This window comes from Erinaceus europaeus, chromosome 3 (assembly GCF_950295315.1).
Source record: "Erinaceus europaeus chromosome 3, mEriEur2.1, whole genome shotgun sequence".
Classification (NCBI taxonomy): Eukaryota; Metazoa; Chordata; class Mammalia; order Eulipotyphla; family Erinaceidae; genus Erinaceus; species Erinaceus europaeus.
In genome coordinates, this window is record NC_080164.1 from 107075015 (window position 1) to 107098267 (window position 23253).

At 40.8% G+C, this 23253-nt stretch overlaps 1 protein-coding gene across 2 annotated transcripts in view; it reads left to right on the forward strand.

Annotated features, from left to right (window-relative positions):
* The window catches only part of UNC5C (unc-5 netrin receptor C), a 409388-nt gene that overhangs the window by 262505 nt on the left and 123630 nt on the right, over nt 1-23253 (forward strand). For both annotated transcript variants that reach the window (XM_060187721.1, XM_060187722.1), the window contains exon 3: nt 12303-12446. In XM_060187721.1, coding sequence (XP_060043704.1) covers nt 12303-12446 — 144 coding nt within the window. The remainder of the gene's footprint in view (nt 1-12302; nt 12447-23253) is intronic.

The following is a 23253-nucleotide window of genomic DNA, read 5'->3' on the forward strand; positions in this document are numbered from 1 at the left end:
TACACTGGAGAAGGACTCTTTCATCAATTTAAAGTTTATATAAATGATAAATTTAGCATCCTGCCAGCTGTTATTAATGATGTTCACTTAAAAAAAATCTGATTTCTTCTTCTGAATCTAATATTTTTTTGTACCTTTACCTCTTTTGTTAGTAATGAAAACATACACACAATAATAAGCCTACTTTTCATTTGACCTACGAATTGTATTTTGGAGGGTAGGGCAGTAGCGCAGTGGGTTAAGTGCACATGGCTCCAAGCACAAGGACTGGTGTTAGGATCCTGGTTCGAGTCACCTGGGATCGGGAGTCACTTCACAAGTGGTAAAGCAGGTCTGCAGGCATCTATTTCTCTCTCCCCCTGTCTTCCCCTCCTCTCTCCATTTCTCTCTGTCCTATCTAGCAACGACATCAATAACAACAATAATAATTATAACGACAACAAAGATAAAATAAGGGCAACAAAAGGGGAAAAAATAGCCTCCAGGAGCAGTGGATTTGTGGTGCACACATCAAGCCCCAGCAATAACCCTGGAGGCAAAAAAAAAAAGAAAAAGAAAAAAAACCTGTATTTTTTTGTCATTGTGATGTCTAGAAAATCCAGTCTTATTAAATGGGGAAAGGAGAGTCTCCTCAACAAACGGTGTTGGGAAAATTGAGTTGAAACATGCAGAAGAGTGAAATTGAACCACTATATTTCACCGAACACAAAAGTAAACTCCAAAAGGATCAAGGACTTGGATATTAGACCAGAAACTATCAAATACTTAGGGGAAAATATTGGCAGAACTCTTTTATATATAAGTTTTAAAAGCATCTTCAATGAAACAAATCCAATTACAAAAAAGACTAAATCAAAAATAAACCAGTGGCACTACATCAAATTGAATGGCTTCTACACAGCAAAAGAAACCACCACCCAAATAAAGAGACCTCCCACAGAATGGGAGAAGATCTGTACATGCCATATATTAGACAAGAGGCTGATAGCCAAAATATATAAAGAGCTCACCAAACTCAGCAACAAGAAAACAAATGACCCCATCCAAAATTGGGGAGAAGATATGAACAGAATATTCACTACAGAAGAGATACAAAAGGCCCACAAACATATGAAAAAATGCTCCAAGTCATTATCAGAGACATGCAAATAAAGACAACAGTGAGATACCACTTCACTCCTGTGAGAATGTCATACATCAGAAAAGGTAATAGCAACAAATGCTGGAAAGTTTGTGGATGCAAAGGAGCCCTCCTACACTGCTGGTGGGAATGTAAATTGATCCAACCCCTGTGGAGAGAGCAGTCTGGAGAACCCTCAGAAGGCTAGAAGAGGACCTACCCTTTGACCCTGCAATTCCTCTCCTGACGATATACCCTAAGGAACCAAACATACCCACCCAAAAAGATTTGTGTATACCTATGTTCATTGTAGCACAATTTGTAATAGCCAAAATGAATATGGGATGATCTCAGTCATAGAAGTTGAAAAGCAAGATTAGAAGAGAAAACACAAAGCAGAACTTGGACTGAAGTTGGTTTACTGTACCTAAGTAAAAGACTCTAGGGTGGGGATGGGGAGTGTTCAAGTCCCGGAACTTGATAGCATAGGAGGACCTAGTGGGGGTTGAATTGTTATGTGGAAAACTGGGAAATGTTATGCATGTACAAAATATTGTATTTGGCTGTCAACTGAAAACCATTAATCCCCCATAATTTTTTTTAAAATCCAGTCAATTTTTTATTGACTGTCCAAAATTTTTATTGACAGTCCAAAATTAAGAGGGTATGGGGAGATAGAGATAGACAGAGAGGAAAAAAAAGAGAGAGAGAAACCTGCAGACCTGCTTCTCCACTGGCAAAGCTTTCCCCCTTCAGGTGGGGGCTGGGGGCTCGAACTTGGGTCCTCGTGCATTGTAACATGTGCCCTCAACCAGGTCCATCACCAACACCCCCCAAGTCTTTATATTTTCCTAATTTATTGTACTGAAGTAGGATTTCTAGGATTTCTATTCTTCATACCCCATGCTCCTCTGCTTCCTGATTACCTATGACAGCCTGAAACAACCCCAAAACCTCCACCTTGGTGATATGTAAACATGTTGAAAAGCATGTTCTGGTTGGAAAGGAAAGACTTTGGAAGATACAATTGTACTCATCCAGTTTGTATTTTCTTTAAAATATGAAGAAGGTTCATGTAAAGTCACTTATAAGACAACTAATGACAGAGTGACCAAGAGTTTACAAGGAGCAAGGAATGTTTCTTCAGTAAATGATGTTGGGAAAACTGAGTAAGCAAACTTAAAGACTGAGTCTTAGAAAAGACTCTAAATGGATGAAAGTCCAGAAATCACACTATAGCTGGCTGAGGCTTGTAGTGAGGACACTACAAATCCGACACTCCTGGTGATCATCCCACCACCCCATCCCCCACTCCCACCCCAGTTTTTATTTGATAGGACAGAGAGAAATTGAGAGGGGAGAGGAAAAAAACAAAAATGGTTATTGGGAATGGTAGATTCATTGTGCAGGCACTAAGGCCCAGTCATAGCCCTGGTGGCAATAAAAAAATTAAATTAAAAATATGAAATACATTGTTCTTCATATACACAAGTAGCTGTCCCCAGTAGCCTATGTTTGAGTGACTGTTAGTAATGCTGCTTAAACTTGTTTGTTTCTAAACCACTGGGATATATGTAAAACGAAAGCTTAACAGTAAGTGGTTATTTGGAGAACACTTTTTGGGGGCAGTTAGGATTAATGACTCACTGAAAATCCTTTGTAATAATAATTAGAATGATTAAAATTTTATTAAAGTGAATCAGATCTGTCTTGTTTCCTAGTAGAGACAGATTAATCTTTTCAAAGTATATCATTGGGGAAAGAAATGTTATTTCTGTGCTAGGTGATAGCATCTTGTTTCTGCAAAACTTTCCTCCCTGAAGGTTCAAGACCCCAGGTTCAATCCCTAGTACCTCTACCAGCCAGATCTGAGCAGGGCTCTGGTACAGACAACAAACAAAAAGTCATTTCTTTGATATATAATAATGTTTATTTATTTGCCTCCAGAGTTATAGCTAGGGCTTGATGCTGGCACTACTAATTTATTGCTCCTGGATGCTTTTTCCCCCCATTTTATCCTTGGTTAGGATAGAGAGAAATTGAGAGAGGAGGGGGAGATAGAGAAGAAGAGACAAGACAGACACCTGCAGACCTGTTTCACCACTTGTGAAGCATCCCCCCTGTAGGTGGGAAGCCAAGGTCAAACCAGGACCCTTGCACAGTTCCTTGCACTTAGTACTGTGTGCCCTCAATCCAGTGCACCACCACCCAGACCCCTGATTTATAATGTTTACAGACTTCCTGCCACAAAGAACAAATTACTAAGCACCATTCAAGACACATCTATTTTTCTTCTCTCTAATTCCAATTTTACTGCCTTACTCAATTAGTATAAACCACTCTGCCTTGATTTTTTAACTCTGCATTTGGGTTTACTTTTTCCCACTTCCTTAAGCACCTTTGATTCCTCATGAAAGCATTCATCCCCAACAATGAGTTAGTGTCAGACTCACAGACTTAGTCTCCCTCCATATCCCTAGATTATTTGCTTTATAGGTTTTTCAGAATGTTTCCAATGGCAAAATATTTTTATTCACTGTGGGGAGTTCCACACATTGTTTAATCTATTTGAAAGGATTGCCAATCCAAATTCAACAGACTTCCTTTTAAAATTGTATTTGAAAATTACAAAATTAATTTTAATTTTAATACAAAATTACAAGGCACCATTCTTACCATTAGAGTTCTGTATCCTCATTCCTTCCATTGCAAGCTACAGCAGTTCTCCCAAGGTCATAAATATGGGTTGACTACTATTTCTTAAACAATATATCTATGTTTATGTATATTTGCCCATTTTTCCCCATGGTTTTATCTTCAGTTTAATGATGGCCTTTTTGGTTAATTCCAAGCTACCCCATCATCTGGTGCCCTTGTCAGGGAATGAATGCTTGGACTCCCACATTGATATGATGGGCCTAGATCCCTCTAATAGATCCCTCTCACCACTATCACTGGTCACTTCCATCAGGAACATCATAAGTCCTCTTGTGGACCTTGCTAGGACCTTGCCCTCAATGTAGAGCAGCAATAGTAGGGACTACCCCACTCTCCAAAGGGATATTGGGTCAGCCTATTCTGCCACTTAAGGAAGACTGGTCCTGAAATGAGTGTAGCCTAGAATGTTCCCAGCTGTGACCATAGACTGTGAACCTAGACTGACAGGGACTCAGAGCTTACACAGCCTGCTGTGCTAAATATGAATAGACATGGGCTCTAGATCAGATTGATGGGGTTAATCGTTAATGATATTTATACTTTTTCTCATATTTGAAAGCCACTCTCTTCCCTGATCCAGCTTTCTAGTCCTATTCTCAACTCTGACACCATCTTCCCAGACAATGCTTTTGGTCCACCCACATGCTAATAACCAGGCTCAGGTCCACATGGAACATAACTAAAAAAAGACTTCCCAGCTTCCTCCCACATGAAGACCTAGTTTCATTTGCCCTGTTCCCATCTTTGGGTGCCTGCTTATTGAACAATTTACTTTATGTCATATTGCCTTTCAGCTACCAAGTTGCAGATGCTACCATGATGCCATCCTGACCTCCCTGGACAGTCCAGACAGGCCTCACCAATGTGTCCTGGAACCACTCCTATCCAGAGCCTTACCCCACTAGGGAAAGATAGAAACAGGCTGGGGGTATAGATCAACCTGCCAACATCCATATTCAGCAGAAAAGCAATTTAAGAAGCTCGACCCTCCTCTTTCTGCACCCCATAAAGGATTTTGGTCCATATTCCCAAAAGGGGGTAAAGAATAGGGGAGCTTCCAATGGAGGGGATAGGACCAGGAACTCATGTAGTGGGAAGTGTGTGGAATTGTACCCCTGTTATATTACAACATTGCTGATCATTATTAAATCATTATTAAAAATTAAAAACAAAAGTGTCTGCCAAGAGTAGTGGCATCTTATAGGTGTGACATCCCAGCAAGAATCCTGGGAAGAAAAAAGAAAGGCTCACAGAGAAAAATATAAGTATATAAGTAGCAAACTCCAGCTACACAAAACAATTAAAATACAAAGGACATATAAAACCTAAAAAAGTTAATAAAGTGTGTATTTACCTTGCTTTTCTACCTTGCTCTAATTCAAAGATTACCAGATAACTGCCTGTGGCATACAGTGTCTTGCATTTTCTGTCTTTCAAGCTGTCAAATTAGGTTAGTAAGAGTTATAAGTCACTAAAATCACTACCTATTTTTAGAGCTTGGCTCGCTTTTATTTGATGGTTTACTATTTTAAGTTATCTAGTTTAAATGAAGGTATCTAGAATGGATATATTTCATTTCTTAGATCACATTAGAAAGAATTAATCTAATTAAACACTGTGTGGGGGAGTCAGGCGGTAGCACAGTGGGTTAAGCGCATGTGGCGCCAAGCTCAAGGACCGGTGTAGGGCTCCCAGTTCCAGCCCCCGGCTCCCCACCTGCAGAGGAGTCGATTCACAGGTGGTGAAGCAGGTCTGCAGGTGTCTGTCTTTCTCTCCCCCTCTCTGTCTTCCCCTCTCTCTCCATTTCTTTCTGTCCTATCCAACAATGAACATCAACAATAACAATAATAATCACAACAAGGCTACAACAACAAGGGCAACAAAAGGAGGAAAAAATGGCCTCCGGGATCAGTGGATTCATGGTGCAGGCACTGAGCCCCAGCAATAATCCTGGAGGCAAAAAAAGAAAAAAAACAAAAAAACACTGGGTGGAAGCATGAAAAAGAGTCCCCACTGATTCAATCATGGCCTATAATATGTTCCTGAACAACTCTAACTGTAGCTCCAAACATTGCCACCAAGCCACATCCTAGCTGTGGATGTCCTGTAATGAGATTTGGTAGCATGACCTAGGCAGTTCTCCTTCCTACTGGGAGAGTCCTGGAGGTGGTTGAGTTGCTCAGATCTTCACAGCATCTTGTCTCTGAACTCTTTCTAATCTACAAGTCATTATACTTGAAGGGAATGAGAAACAAAGTCTGGACATCCATAGTGATACCTTCTTCTACTACTGTGTTAACATCCTTCCTAGCAACAGAGATGCCGGAATCATCAAGTTGTCTATTTGCTAAGTATATTTTAAAAAGTCTTTTCCAAATGCTGTCCTTCACTTATCATTAGAGAAATGCAAATTAAAACTACATTGAGATACTATCTCACACCTGAGAGGATGCTTTACATCAGTGAGCCAGGAAGTGACAGGTGTTGGTGAGGTTGTAGAGAAAAGGGAACTCTGCTCACTGCTTGTGGGAATGCAAACTTGTACAGCCCCTTTGGAAGACTGTATGGAGAGTCCTTAAATAAAAGTGAAATTACCTTATGATTCAGCAATACCACTCTTAGGCATGCTTATCCAGTGGACAGTCAAACACTAATTAGAAGGGACACATGCACCCTTATGTTCATAGCTGCATTATTCACAATAACAAAAGAGTGGAAGTAGCCTAAATGCCCATCAACAGATGACTGGCTAATGAAGTTAGGGGATATATGCTCTATGGAATGTTACTCTACAGTCAGAAAAGACAATATTGTGTCCTTTGGGACAAAATGGATGGAACTGGAGGAGCGATTTCACTCATATGAAATATAGAGATCTGATTTACATGAACTTGTATAAAAAAATAAATCCAAATAAATCAGAAGCAGCAAACTGTTTGTAAGACTTATGGAAACTCTAGAGGTTATCTGGGGGAGGTAAGAGAGTGGGGACACAGAACCATGGCAGTGGATATGGTGTAGTGTAATTTTAAAATCTTACAATCTTGTAACAAACTATTAATAACAAATAAAAAATTTTAAAATTAAAAAAGTCTCTTTCAAGGTGATGCTTGATTTTAGAATATCACCTGCTGACTTCACCATTGTCACTCGATCTTGGATGGAGCTTGAGAAAATCATGTTAAGTGAAATAAGTCAGAAATAGAAGGATGAATATGGTATGATCTCACTCTCAGGCAGAAGTTGAAAAACAAGATCAGAAGAGAAAATACAAGTAGAACCTGAACTGGAGTTGGCATATTGCACCAAAGTAAAAGACTGGGGCGGGGGTGGGTAATACAGGTCCAGAAAGGATGACAGAGGACCTAGTGGGGGTTGTATGGTTATATGGAAAACTGGGAAATATTATGCCTGTACAAGCTGTTGTATTTACTGTCAAATGTAAAACATTAATTCCCCAATAAATAAATTTAAAAAAGAATATCACCTGCTATTAAAGACAGTTTTAGATGAAAAGTGAACAACTTCAATCTAGAAGTGACATTTGCCCAAGCTTTCCTTTTCTAAAACGTAATGTTTGAGAACCTCCTTATACATTGCCAGTGCTCCAGGTGACATTTCTAAGGGATGTGCCTGTTCTGTTTGGTAATGACACCGCAGTACTCCTCATGCATCTGTGATCACTTTGTCATGATCTTCTGGAAATACACGGTGCTGCCTGATCACTCCCACAAAATTAAGCTGGTGATTCAGTGAAGATGATGAATCAATGCTTTTCATCAGATTTTGTTGCCATCTTTACATATAGCCACAAAATACAGTCAGAGGACTGTATTTGGAGCTGGGTGTATATGTATATGTATATGTATATGTATATGTATATGTATATGTATATGTATATGTATATGTATATGTATATGTATATGTATATGTATATGTATATGTATATGTATATTATGGACATGGGTGTTGGCAGGTGAGTCCGTACCTGTTTCTATCTTTCCTAGTGTGGTAGGACTCTGGGGAGGTAGGGTATGAGGGTATATCGGTGAAGTTGTCTGCCCAGGGAAGTCAGGATAGTGTTGTGGTAACATCTGCAACTTGGTGACTGAAAGTTGGTAAGCTATAAAGCAGGAAAAAATTAATAAACAGGAACCATAAAGTAGGAATAGAGTAGATAAAAGTAGGGGCCATAGGTTGGAAAGATAGCCATACATTCAGAAACAGTACAACTAAATGTATACATTTTAAAAGCTGCATTTCTTAGACTCACTTAAAATTAATTTCCTTTAGTAATGTTCTTCAAGCAGAAGAATTTTAAGAAAAGGATCCCCATGCTTTCATTTCATATATATGTAGAAGGCAGCCAGGAAATCTATTTTACGAATGTTCCTGCGAGCCTGTGTCTTAATATTCTTTGCTTGAGCTTGATAGCTCACATGGGGGTGGACTAGAAATGTTGTCTGGGAAGATGGTGTCACAATTGAGAGTAGAACTTGGAAGCAGGATTTGGGTAGAGAGTAGCTCCAAATATGAGGAGATACTGTAAACTGTAAACTCCTCAATCTGACCTAGGTTGGAGCTGAATTTCTAAGATCCTTTTGAAGGTAGTATTACATTCACTGAAAAGCTTTTTGGTGTAGCATGTTAAAAACCTTCCTGCACTCAACTCTCAAGCCACAAGGAATCCCGTTTATAAATGGGAAGGACTGCAAATTTCTAAGCGTGAACCCTTCAGATGCCACTAGGAAAGGAAGGATGGCCGTGAGAATCTTTTATTTGTCAGAAGTACAAACACACATTTGTATTTGAACACATCCTATAGATTGAAGCATTTATTTATCCTTGCCCTCAGATAACCTGGAGCCAACTTGAGGTTTCCAGAAAACCTTCAAAGTGCTCTACTGGGAGGTCATGCCAGTGACATTTCAGATTTCAAGGCAGCTTGCTTCTCTCATCTGAAGACTTCAAGCAGACTGGGAATTTCACAGTCCAACAGGAAAGATCATACTGACTTGGACATAACCACCCATGTCTGGCTTGTGCGGTCAGGTAGCTCTAATTGAATCAGAATACAGCAGCTTCTGCAGAATTTTGAGCTATAAGTGTATAGACACTTCAGGCTTCTGTGCTTCTTTTCACTTTTGTGCTGTTGATCAAATGCTGGTTTTGGGGGTATGAGGGCATAGCTATACACAGCTGTGATTAATCTGTCAGCCCCTGAATGCAGCGTCTGTGAAACTTAAGACAAAAATCAGTGTGTACTTGAGGCTTGCACCTACAGGGAGCTTGAACCCCACAGTTCAGAACATTCAGACTCAGAAGGATCCCTGTGGTTACAGGGTGTATCTGTGGCTCTTTAAAAGCCAATAACTCACTGGTGGGTAGAAACAGTATGAGCCTATGTAGGATAATGAACACAGAAGCCCTCGCACAAGGTCCCCAAACATTTAGGATTTCCTGTAATTGCATTAAGTGAAAGGAGAAAATGAAACCTGAAACCATCATCTTGGGACACAAAATACCTATGTGTGGTTTTGGCAACCTGAGCCCCTGTGCTGCAGCTCTGTGTTGTAGAGTTGTCATTAGAGTTTGAAGGAAACTCACACATGTGAGGTTTACCAGTCCTTGGGAGGCTATAAACTTACTGCATCAACCTGTTAAAAAAAAAAAAAAAAGGTTTCCAGTAGCTGAATTTGAAAGAAAGTATAAGCAAGTAAAATAGAAACAAGCAGTAAACAGAAGAAGGTGGAAATAAAATATTAGGAATGGATGGAGTGTGGGGGTGGGGGGTGAGAAAGCTGAACTGCTTCACTGCAAAGGTAACTGGATATGAGAAGAATGATACTGACCAAAAAGGGTCATTATTAAGTGGGCCATTCTCTTGCTCTTATCCAACTTTTGTAGTCCTCTCTATATCTGATCACCTTAGACTTTCTCCCAGTTGTTTAAGCATTGATGCTAACAATAATGCAAGAAGGTGACAAGCTTAGGCAGGACTTGAGAGGGAGCTAAGAAAGTGGCATTTGGACCAGCAAAATAGCTCACTTGCTTAGTGTACTACTTTTCCATGAGCAGGACCCAGGTTTAATCCCAGAACCCACCATAGGAAAAGAAGCCTCTTTCTTGTAGCCTCTCCCCTCCCCCTTCCTGCCCTCCCATTTCCTCTCTCTCCCTCTCTCTGTCTTTATTTTTAGAAGAAAGGAAGAGAGAAACAGACATGCAGAGAGAAGCACTGCTATTCGCTGAGAGGTTTGCTGTAGACGTTGTTTTACTACTTGAACACTGGTTTACATACTGTAGTAATCTATCTATAGAAAAGTGAGAGCTTCAGATATTTCTGTTACTTGGAAAAAAATTTAACCAATAACAGAATTAGGTTGCAGTTCAACTGGTAGAGTGCACATATTATCATACATAGAACCTTGGTCCAAGTGCTATAGGTGTCTCTCTTTTCTGGCTGCTTCCTTCAACTCCTTCAACTCGAGACCCTTAGTGCACCATCTTTAGGATAATTGATCAACATTTATTTGATAATGAATAGATGAATGACAGAACAAATGAATGAACAGCACACATTTTTGGCCAAGAGCAAATCCATCTTACCCCTTGAGTTGCCTTCCACTGTGAAAGAATGTGTCCTCTCCTTCCTCGGAAAGGTAATGTCCACCCAATGTTCAAATGATTCATCATCTTACTGCAGTGTGAAGAGTCATAATTCAGGCTGAATGTCTGAAATAGAGGTTGCTATTTTCCATATCACCTAAAGTGACAGCCACTAGGGGCTAGGTAGTGGCTCACCCAGTAGAGTAAACATGTAACATATGCAAGGTTGTGGGTTCAATCCCCCAAGTTCCACCTGCACGGGGAAGCTTCATGAGTGATGAAGTAGGGCTGCAGATGTCTCTCTCTTTCCCCATCTCTATCTCCCCCTTCCCTCTTAATGTACCTGTCTCTATCGAGGAAAAAAAAAGAAAGGGAGGGAGGAAGGGAGCAAGGGAGGAAGAGGAAGGAAGGGGAACTAAAAGGTCACTTGGTACAGTGGATTTGTCATTTAGGCCAAACGATAACCTTGAGGGGGGATTTTTTCTTTTTTACTTCTCAATTTTTATTATTTTGGATCACATAACGCTATGAAAACAAAGTTCAGTTACTTGGGCATTCTCACTGGAGGCCACTGTACAGCAGGATTTTTGTTACCTTACAGTTATTACACTTTGCATTTTTTACAATATGCTACTTTAAACCCTTACACTTGGGCATTGTGTGGATAGGATATCAGGTTTGTTAGCTAAGGTCAGAATTTCACTCTAGAAGCCCAGTGTGCCTTATTAACTGAAAAATAACTCACCTAAAGTTACCTAGTTAGTTGAAAATATTTGTTACAGAGCCATAGAGATTGTCCAGCACATGAGAAGCATTCCTTACACATGTGAGGTCTAAAGTTTAATCCCCAATGCCACCTATGGTAGACCAGTAATGTGCCCTCTCTCTCCTCATTCTTTCCTATAAATAGATAAAAATATTTATAAAAAATAGTCACTGCATATTTACTACTTTCTAGATCATGTGGAGTGATGTTTGATGTTCTATGGAGATATGTTTATGGGTGATATAATCATGACTAGAGTTTTTGGCTTGTTCTTATGCTATGTGAATAATTAGGAAGGTCCAGTTGTTATACAGCAGCTCACAACCATGACTGTCATACCCAAGATATGTGTTATGAAGGTAAAAGTCTCAGAGCATGTGAAACTCAAGATTATGTAAGAATATGTAAAATGAAAGGGAAATATTTAGCTGCCAGCAGCAGTTGGTTCAGTGTGCAAACACCAAGTCCCTGTGACATCCCTGGTAGGGAATGGATATGGAATGATCTCACTCATAGACAGTAGTTGAGAAATAAGAACAAAAGAGAAAACACATAGCAGAACTTGTGGGTTTGGTTTATTGCGTTAAAATAAAGGACTCTAGAGTGGGACAGGGTATCAGGTCCTAGAACATGATGGCGGAGGACCTAGAGGGGATTAGATTGTCATGTGGAAAACTGAGAAATGTCACACATGTACCAACTACTGTGTTTTACTACCTGTTTTCTATAAACCATTAATCCCCCATTAAAGAAAAAATATAAAAATAAATAAATAATTTTTTAAAATAATATATAGGATGAAATAACTTGGTGGGAAGTGAATATTATCCAAGGTAGAGGGGACTGGTGGAATTCAGTGGAGTCCACTCTGATTTCCTCTGAACCCATGAAATAGCCAAGAATGAAAGTGTTGTGAGTGGAATCACTGGAATCAAGGATCATGAAATGGGAGGAGACACAGCATCAGGGTGCAGATCTCCAGTGTTGAGAAGAAAGAGCCTCACCCCAGGGCGAGTGGGCAGATGATGATGACCAGAGGATTTATGTGGGTTACAAGCTTCTCCCAACTCAACTCATCCTTTCTCTTGGCAGGACTCATTGTCCGGGAAGTGACCATTGAGATTTCACGGCAGCAGGTGGAAGAACTCTTTGGGCCCGAAGATTACTGGTGTCAGTGTGTGGCCTGGAGTTCAGCAGGGACCACTAAGAGCCGGAAGGCCTATGTGCGCATCGCCTGTGAGTTGCTGCTTGTGGGTCCCTGAGGCTGGGGAGCTCATGGCCTGTGGGGGGAACCTGGTGACACAGTGGCCAGCCCTAGCCCTAACCCCCATCTTTGCATTTGACTCTCCCTTTGCCCCTAAGTTACCAGTGTATAGTATTTTTCTTTTGCTTCAAGGCACACCAAGAGAGATTTCTCTTTGAAGATGCAACAAAGATGATTGTTACTTGAAAGTAAAGAAGATTTTATGTGTTTTTGTTTGTTTTGTTTTAAGTCTGATTGCAGTTAAGTTCCAGGAAAGTGCAACTGCATTCCTTCAGTGAGTTTATTCTGCTAATTTGTTGAGACAATGTTAACTTGTTCTGCTGTTGGAAGCAGAGACTGGCCAGACAAGGCTTTTTTGTTTGTTTGTTTGTTTGTTTGTTTTTTACTTCATTTGGAAACATTCTTCAGACATCAGAGAAAAAAAAAAAAGCACTGCTGTTTTTCAAAGTAGACTAATTTCATGTTCAGGAAAAGGCTAAATGCACCCTCATTAAGCAAAAAGAAAACAGTTGTATAATCAAATCGGTGTAGAAGATACTTCTTGGGTACAGCTAAGGAGCCTTCCTCATTGCAAAACTTCTTAGTTTCTTTAATATGCTCAAGTGCATATGAGCATATTACCCCCAAGAAGTAGATGCAATTTTCAATTGTACCTGGACTTCTTCCCCTTCCTCCTCCTCCTCCACCTCCTCCTCCTCCTACTTCTCCCCCTTCCCCTTCTCTACCCATCTATCCCCCTCCTCTTCCTTCCCCTTTCCCTTTTTCTTGTTCTTGTTCCTTATCATCACTGGTGCTTCATCGCACCAGGCCAACATTTTCTGAAAGACAGACAGAAAGAGACCAAGGACAAGGGAAGACACAGCAGCACCAAAGCTGTCCTCTGTGCAGAATAGTCTGCACTAGATTGTGGCTCATGCACAGAACCAAGCAGGCATCCTTCCATGTGAGCTATCTTGCAGGCCCTCTCTCTTAATTTTTTAAGATTTATTTATTGATTTCATGAGACAGAGGGGGAGAGAGAGAGAGAGAGGCCAGAGGCACTGCTCTGGCACATACAGTGCCTGGAATCAGACTCCAGGCTTAAAGCATGGGAGTATTGTGCTCTGCCCACTCACCACTTCCTGGGCCAAAGTCTCCTTTTCTGTGAGTGTGCCTCACCTTTAAGGGTATGAATGCCCTGATAAACTATCTTCTCTTTCTGTATAGTGTAGTGCTGTCAGTGATGAGACCACTGAAACACATACAGTGTATCATAACTGAACTGCTTTGTGTCTCTGAACGCAACCACTTAACATTTTGCAGCAATACTGATGTGGGGCCCATTTCTCCTCTATGCATCAGTGGGCGACTTCGGAGGAGGGGAGTGGGAAAGGGCCACTCCAGGGGTCCTGGGAACCTTGTTGACTAGGGAGACTGCATGGAGAGGAATCACAGGGAGAGAAATCATATGACCACCTCCGGGAGAAGCTTCAGAGAGACAACTTGTTTATTTAGGGCTACAAGTGGGTAGATACACCCAAGGGTTAGAAAAAGGTTAAGGTGGGAGTCGGGTGGTAGCACAGCAGGTTAAGCGCAAGTGGCGCAAAGCGCAAGGACCGGCATAAGGATCCCGGTTCGAGCCCCCAGCTCCCTACCTACAGGGGGGTCACTTCACAAGTGGTGAAGCAGGTCTGCAGGTGTCTTATCTTTTTCTCCCCCTCTCTGTCTTCCCCTCTTCTCTTCATTTCTCTCTGTCCTTTCCAACAATGATGACATCAAGAACAACAACAATAATAACTACAACAATAAAACAACAAGGGCAACAAAAGGGAATAAATAATAAAAATAAATGTTTAAATAAAAAGAAAAAAGAAAAAAGGTTACGGTAAGCCACACACACAATACACGGTTAAGTTTTGACCTATCAGGCGTTTGTTTGAGTTACCATGTAAGATCTCCTCAAGAGCTCACCATGCATAGGTAGTCTTTTCTGTAAAGGTGAATCACAAACACATCAGGGCAGTGGTTTAGGGGGCAGTTGAGCAAAGCCAGGATATTTGTGGTGGGTTTTGGTTGGCTATACACAGTAATTCATGTCTTTGTTCAAAGGGGATGAGGAAGCTTGTGCAGGAAGGTTCCCAGTCTGGAAAAGCCCATCTATCATAAGGTCACAAGATCAGGCGAGGACCTGCCTACCGTCTCTTCTGAGGAGGAGAGGGCTCAGGGACAACCCTCTCAGACTCTCATAGAAATAATGGCTTGGGGGAGTCGGGCTGTAGCACAGCGGGTTAAGCGCAGGTGGTGCAAAGCACAAGGACCAGCATAAGGATGCCGGTTCAAACCCCGGCTCCCCAACTGCAGGGGAGTCGCTTCACAGGTGGTGAAGCAGGTCTGCAGGTGTCTATCTTTCTCTCCTCCTCTCTGTCTTCCCCTCCTCTCTCCATTTCTCTCTGTCCTATCCAACAATGACAACAACAATAATAACTACAACAATAAAACAACAAGGGCAACAAAAGGGAATAAATAAATAAAATAAATATTAAAAAAAAAAAAAGAAATAATGGCTTGGACTTCCCAGACAGTGGGCCCTTCCCCACATATCCTCCTTTTTTCTTTAATACAAAATGTAAGGGTTGGTGTGACAGCAGAAAATATGTAGAGCTCAGAGTCAAAGTAGGACTGTTGAGGATCTGTGGGCAGGGGCTTCTCCACTCACTGATATTACTTAGCTTGAATATGTGACCAGCACTCCCATGTCCTTGTTCACTGTGATATATACCCTCAACCAGGTGTGCCACTACCTTCCCCTGTCATGACTTTTCTGACAACCCAATATTTAATAAGCCTTTGCTCGGTTTGGGAAACAATTAATTTTAGGTATGGACTTTGGAGCTAGAAGCAGAATATGGAGTGACCCCAGCTCTCCTAGAGCTTGTGCTCTGTGTGGGAAGGGCAAGTTCTAAGTCAAATAGAGAGTCATCAGAAGCAGATCATATGCTAAGTGCTGGGGAGGAAAGCGGGTGCAGGAAGGCATGGGATGATGCTAGCATTTGAAGAACGCCTCATGAGGGCAGGAAAGCAGTCAGCCCAGGGGACAGAGGGCAGCAGCACTGACAACAGGAGTGTTCTGGCTGTGTCCAAGGAGACCACATTGGCACCAGCAGTTGGAATAGACAAATGAGCAGGGACTTGAGCTGGGACAGCTGAAGTGCTAGGTCAGTAAACAAGGACAGTGTGAAGACAGACTTACTTGCTTAATTTCTTAATTGTTTATTTATTTTTTTGCTGGGACATTAATGATTTACAGTACAGTTGTTGGTACTTGGATACAATTTACCATCTTGCCAGGATACGTGTCTGCCAAACACTTCAACCCCCAACTTGGGTCCTTTTCTAACATCACCTTCTCCCCTCTCAGAGTCCTTTACTTTGGTGCTTTAAATCAAACCCAGTCCATGTTTTATTCTCTGTTTCCTCCTTCTGTTCTTATTTCTCTCTTTTTAAATATTTTATTGTATTTTATTTATTATTGTATACAGGCAGATAAATTTTGAGAGGGGAGGAGGAGATAGGAAGAGAGTGAGTGGTCTGGGAGGTGACACAATGGATAAAGCATGCTTGGACTCTCAAACATGAAGTCCTGAATTCAGTCCCCAGCAGCACATGTACTAGAGTGATATCTGTTATTTCTCTCTCCTCCTATCTTTCTCATGAATAAATAAATAAAATATTTTAAAAAAATTTTTAAAAAGGAGAGAGACAGAGAAACTCCTGTAGCCCTGCTTGACCATTTGTGAAGCTTTTCTCTTGCAGTTGGAAGCTAGGGGCTTGAACCTGGGTCCTTGCACACTGAAATGTGTGTGATTAACCAGGTAGACCACCACCTAGCCCTAGTATTCTTATTTCTCAACTTCTGTCTGTGAGTGGGATCATCCCATATTCATCCTTCTCTTTCTGGCTGATCTTACTTCACATAATTCCTTCCAAGATGAAGTAAAGAAGACGGCTTCATTATTCTTAATAGCTGAGTAGTATTCCATTGTGTGTATAACTTTCTCAGCCACTCATGTGTTATTGGACACCTAGGATGCATCCAAGTTTGAACTATTAAAAATTGTGCTGTGATGAATATAAGTGTAGAGCTACTTGCTTCTGAGTATGAGGCAGAGACTTTATGTATTTTTAAAATATTAGATAGAAACTGAAAGGGAAGGGAGGTATAGAGGGAAGAAAAGAGAGACCTGCAGTCCTGCTTCACTACTCCTGCAGATCGGGACCAGGGGCTTGAACCCAGTCCTTGCACAGGAAACATGTGCACTCTCTTGGGTATGTCACCACGCAGCCACCATCAGTGTTTTCTTAATTTGCATTCCTCTGATAATAAGTGATGGTGACCATTTATATATATCATTATTTTATATGCATTATATATATTATTAACAATATACATTATTTATTTATTTGTCTATTTATTCATTTATTTTGCATAGAGACAGAAATTGAGAGAGCAGGGATAGATGGAGAGGGAAAGAGAAAAAGAGACACTTTGTTTCACCTATAATGAAGCTTTCTCCACCCTAGCAGGTGGGGTCCAGGGCTTGAATCTGGGTACCTTCTCACTGTAATGTGTACATGCTACCAGGTACACCACCACCCAGTCCCCAAGATGATCCATTTTCATGTACTGTTTGCTTGTCTGTGTATCTTGTTAGGTAAAGTGTCTGTCCAAATCTTCTCTCTCTTTTTTTGTCCTTGGGCCGGTGGGGGAGGGGAGTGGGTGGGATGTTGGTTCATTGTTGTTTTGTGAGTTAGTGTATCTTGGATATCAGCCTTCTGTCTGATACATGGTGTATGGATGTTTTCTCCCGTGCAGTAAGGTGTCTTTTTGTGTTAGATGATAGTTTGCACTACTACATGGAACCTTCTTAGTTGGATGTAATCCTATGTGTTCATTTTTGCCTCTATCTCTACTGCTGTTGAAATTTGTCTCTGAATGTATCTGTCATTAGTACTTTGGAGTGCTTGCCTTGAATTTTTCATTTTACTTCATTGTTTAAAGGTTTTCTTTTCCCCTTTTTTATTGGGGAGATTAATGGTTTACAGTTGACAGTAAAATACAGTAATTTGTACATGTGTAACATTTCTATTTCAAGTTATATTTAAGTCTTTGATCCATTTTGAGTTCACTTCATGATGTGAGGTGATAATGTTGTTGATGCTTTTGTATGTGGTTGTATAATTTTCTTACTATACATTTACTGAAGAGACATACTTTCTCCATTTTATTTTTATGACTCCCTTTTTACAGTGTGTGTGTGTGTGTGTTTGTGTTTGTGGGTTCTTAATTTGATTCCAATGACCTATATATCTACTTTGATTCCAAGACCACAATGTTTTGAAAACAGTAAATGTGTAGTAGTATTGATTTGACAAATCAATTTGTTTCTTGTATATCTCTCCACTCCACTCTTCCCACAGCAAGTTCTTTTGTTTGTTTGTTTATTTGTTTGTTTGATTTTCTCCCTTATATCACCAAAGCCTAAAAAGATAGAAACATATACATGGCTGGGGTGAAGTAGCTGACGCCATAGCTAAATAGAGCTGAATGAAGCAGACAGTGGGGCAAAGTGATGTTGCTATTCAACAAGAATTGTGTGTTCATTTAGCAGAAGTGGCTCCACAATAAAGACATCTAAGAATATCAACTAACAAGAACATCAACTAACGAGTCATGATGGCCTCTATGTTGTCTCTTTCAACCCGCACTGTACTTTCATACTTACTTATTTTCTCTGCAATGCTTGTCAACTTCTGGTCTACAATACATGCCCAGGACTGTGTGCATGGTCTTTGGCCTGTAACCTCTTCAACCAGCTCCTTCTCTGACACAGTTTGCATGAACAGAGATGACTGCTTGGTCCCTTTGCCAATGGATTCATAATTCCCACAACTGGTACTTGGAATGGTGTAGGAATTTATGGCAGATAGAAGAATGAGTGAATCAGCATTTATCTGTTAGAGATGATCATACCACCAATTTATTATACATTATTTGATATTATTCATTATTTGATATTATCAAATAATCTTGTGGATTAGTGTGTTGATTTCTATATGCAGATAGCATTATTTGTGTTACTTTTTCCATGCCCCACCTGTCCATTTTGCATGAAATGAAATTAGTTCTACAAATAACACGTGTTTCACGCCAGATGTTCTGGAAGCTTTAGATTGTACCATGACCACATCTAACTCAAATGTCTTCATAGTGTTCAGCCAGTCTGTTGACCCACCAAAACAATAGTCTATTTACTAAGAAGCATTTCTTTCTTTTTTAAAAAATCCTTTTTTAAAAAATTTCTTTATTGGGGAATTGATGTTTTATATTCGACAGTAAATACAATAGTTTGTACATGCATAACATTTCCCAGTTTTCCACATACCAATACAAACCCCACTAGGTTCTCTGTCATCCTTCTTGGATCTGTATTCTCCCAACCCACTCACCCCAGAGGCTTTTGTTGCAATACACCAATTCCAGTTCAGGTTCTACTTGTGTTTTCTTTTCTGATCTTGTTTTTCAACTTCTGCCTGAGAGTGAGATCATCCCATATTCATCCTTCTGTTTCTGACTTATTTCACTTAACATAAATTTTTCAAGGTCCATCCAATATTGGCTGAAAATGCTGAAGTCACCATTTTTTATAGCTGAGTAGTATTCCATTGTATACAATATATACCACAGCCACTCATCTGTTGTTGGACACCTAGGTTGCTTCCAGGTTTTGGCTATTACAAATTGTGCTGCCAAGAACATATGTGTACACAGATCTTTTTGGATGGGTGTGTTTGGTTTCTTAGGATATATACCCAGGAGAGGAATTGCAGGATCATAGGGTATATCCATTTCTGGCCTTCCTAGAGTTCTCCAGACTGTTCTCCACAGAGATTGGACCAAGGTACAGGTCTTCTCCTGAGTTTCCTGATTAGTTCTCTTTCCCCTGGTGTCAGCCCAGGGTCTCCCAACCACTGTTCCAGACTCTGAGGGCAGCAGCAATGGAGACTCAGAGTTGCATTTGGTGAGCCCCAGGGGAGTCCTCTCCTCCCTTCACCTGTCCCCTTGTTGATGAAACAGACTGGAGGTGGTGTCTCAACTGACAAACTGCCGATTGTTACCAGCCACCCAATCTCTCCCCAGGCTCCTCTCTGACCACTAGCCACACGTGTCTGCACTCACCAGTGATTTTGTGGGTTCCTGAAGTTGTCCTAGTCCTTTCTTGTTTCGGTCCCAGGTGGTCTCCTTTGGTATTCCTTGTTGATCCAGGAGAGGAGAGAAACAGATCTGCTGCTGCTCGTAGCCCCGCCCCAAATCCTTTTTATTTACTTATGATGGATAGAGACACAGAGAAATTGAGCAGGAAGTGAGGATACAGAGGGAAAGAGACAGACACCTGTAGCCCTAGTTCACCACCCATGAAGCTTTCCCCCTGCAGGTGGGGACCAGGGGCTTGAACCTAGGTTCTTGTGCACTGTAATGAGTGCATTTAACCAGGTATGCCACTGCCTGGCCTCCTAAGATGTATTTCTACGCTGTGCTGTGATCCTGGAAACCATCCTAGTCACCAGTGAACCTGTTATAAGTTACAGTGACCAATTTTTTTAATTGCATGAGAGTAATTTCAATTCTGGTTCTTTTAGATGAGAAATTTGAACAATCAATTTTCCCTGGTCTTATATAGATCCTGGTGTCACTCCCATGTCATGGCTAAAAAACGATCACATATGCCTATTGATATCCATCTATATTTTTTTCCAAAAGCATTTGCTTGTGTATACGGACAGAAGTTCCCAAGATTTTTAGGGCTTCCACAAATGCAGACATTGATGTTTCTTATTTATTCTGAAAAATAGACGTTTAATTGAATTCTCTCTCTATGTGTGTTGTCAGTAGAGCTGGTAGCCCACTGGTCTGGAAAGTGTCAGGATAGTGTATTTTAAAAGGGAAGTTTATGATGAAAATGATTATTTGCAAAAAGGCTTGTCTATAATGATTGCACTTTCTTATACTCTACAGAAAGAGCTGTAACTTTTTTCTGGCATGTCAGGTTCCTCATCCATAAAGTTGGCATGTTTCTTCTTATTTATCCCTAAGACATACCTTAAAAAAGAATGTGGTGACATATAATCATTTCTTTCCTAGACTAGAGATGCAGGGAGAATATAAGAGTGGCTTGTGTAGGTTTTTCTCTCTCCCCCCCCCCCCCATAGTGGATGTCACTTGGAGGTCTAGCTCTAAAACATTTTTTTTTAATTAGCCCTTCAGCAAATCTATCTGAATACAGAACTATCTGCACTATGAAAGCCCCAAAGTCAAGATAGCAGGAATGGCTAAAATGATGCCTTCCTTCCTCAGGGACTTTACACCACAGGGTATCTGCTTCTATGACCTTGGAACAGAGATGGACAGGTTTCTCTCTATACAAAGAAAGCGGATCATCCCTGAATAAGAACCAGGGTGTGATGAAAGTGTTCACAGTGAATGTCTTGCAGTCATCTGCCACATCTAATTTTTTAAAATATATATATTATTTATAAAAAGGAAACACTGACCAAAAAACATAGGATAAGAGGGATCCAACTCCACACAATTCCCACCACCAGAACTCCATATCCCATTCCCTCCCCTGATAACTTTCCTATTCTTTAACCCTCTGGGAGTATGGACACAGAGTCATTATGGGGTGCAGAAGGTGGAAGGGCTGGCTTCTGTAATTGCTTCCCTGCTGAACATGGGCATTGGCAGGTCCATACTTCCAGCCTGTCTCTCTCTTTCATTCACATCCACTTTTAAGAAAGCAAATGCAGTGACAAGATAACAACAAAATCCAAAGCCTTTGTCTCCACTCTTTTGTTAGCAAAAGAAAACAGAAAAGCTCTTTATATCCAGGCCAGCAAGATAGCTCACTTGCCTACTGCACCTGTTCTGTCTTGTGCATGATGCAGGTTTGAGCCCAGCCCCCACGACACTGGAGGAAGCATCTGTGCTGTGGTTTCTTTCCTTCTCTCCCTGTTTCTCTCTCTCTTCTTTTGAAAAGAAGTTGACTTGGAGCAGTGAAGCTCTGGAAATGAGAAAAATAAATGCATTTTTTAAAAAATGAACAAAAGCTCAGTGTCATAATAGCTCACTTGTTATGACTCGCTTTCAGTGCCGCAGTGAGCCTCAGTCTGCATTCATCCCTCTGCTAGTGTTAGTTGCATCCATCCAAGATGGCTTCTCTTATTTCCTTATCGTAAAGTGACATAAGGTGCCCTATCCAATTCATATGTTTAAGGAACGCTAGATCTGAATTGTTGATTTAAAGAGTGATTTGGAAAGTTGGGTGGTAGCGCAGCAGGTTAAGTGCATGTGGCGCAAAGCATTAATGGACTGGCATAACGATCCCGGTTTGAGCCCCCTGCTCCCCACCTGCAATGGAGTTGCTTCACGGGTGGTGAGGCAGATCTGCAAGTGTCTGCCTTTTTCTCCCCCTCTCTGTCTTCACCTCCTCTCTCCATTTCTCTCTGTCCTATCCAACAAGGATGACATCAAGAACAACAATAACTACAACAATAAAACAACAAGGGCAACAAAAGGGAATAAATAAATAAAATAAATATATTTTTTAAATAGTGATTTGTTTCTTTGTTTTTGAGATGGAGAGAGAAAAGGCAGTGCTAGGATGAGACTTAGGACTTCACACATACACTGTTCTCCTAGCAGCTCAGCCTGTCTTACAGGTATACAGGAATGTGATACTTCCTGACTATTCACTCTGGTCACAGAAGAAATCTCAGAGAGTTTATCTCTGTATGTTGGCTTTTATTTGACTTCTTTACAGCATTTGAGGAGAAGCAAGTAGAAAAAAAATGCAACCCCCACCGCACTTTTTTGGTTTATTGATTTAATAATTATCTACAAGACCATAAGATAAGAATGAGTATAATTCCATACAGTTCCCACTGTGAGAGTTCTGAGTTCTATATCCCATCCCCTCCATGGGAAGCTTTCCTGTCATTTATACCTATGGGAACATGGACCCAGGATCATTATGGGGTGCAGAAGGTGGAAAGTCTGCTTTCTGTAATTGCTCCTCCACTGGACAAAATGCATGTGTTATTACTGTGTGTGACAATAACATTATTTCACTCTCTAGAGGAGCCTTCTGAAAGGACACAAAAACAGTCATTTAAGTTAAAAATACTGTTGTCTGCTCCATTCATTGAGTATGGTCAAGAGTGAGCTGAAAAGTGGTTTACTTGTGGAGATGTGTTGGCAGTGGAGCTGATCATTTTTGGTTCATTTAAGGTCATGGTCAGCAGTTGGGAAAGGTCTGTGAACCTCCATTAGGTAAAGCATTTACCTAAGCCTGAAGCCCTGAAGCCAGCCATGAGCTTAATCCTGATGCTTGGAGTGAGGTCTTTTGGGGCTTGTTGTATGAAGTGAAAAAGCAATCCACTGACTTAAATATCAGCACATGCATGAACTCTGTGAAAGATATTTTAAATTATTGGGAATCAGATGGTGGCGTACCTGGTTAAGTGCACATAGTACTAAGCGCAAACTCTTTGGTTCCAACCCCACTCCCCACCTGCATGGGAGACTCACAAGCTAAGGTAAATTGTCTGTCTTTCTCTCTCCCTCTCTATCTCTTCCTCATCTCTCAGTTTCTCTTTGTCCTATCCAATAAAGTGAGAAAAATGCCCACCAAGGAGCAGTGGATAGTGCTGGCACCGATCCCCAGAGATAACCCTGGAGGTACA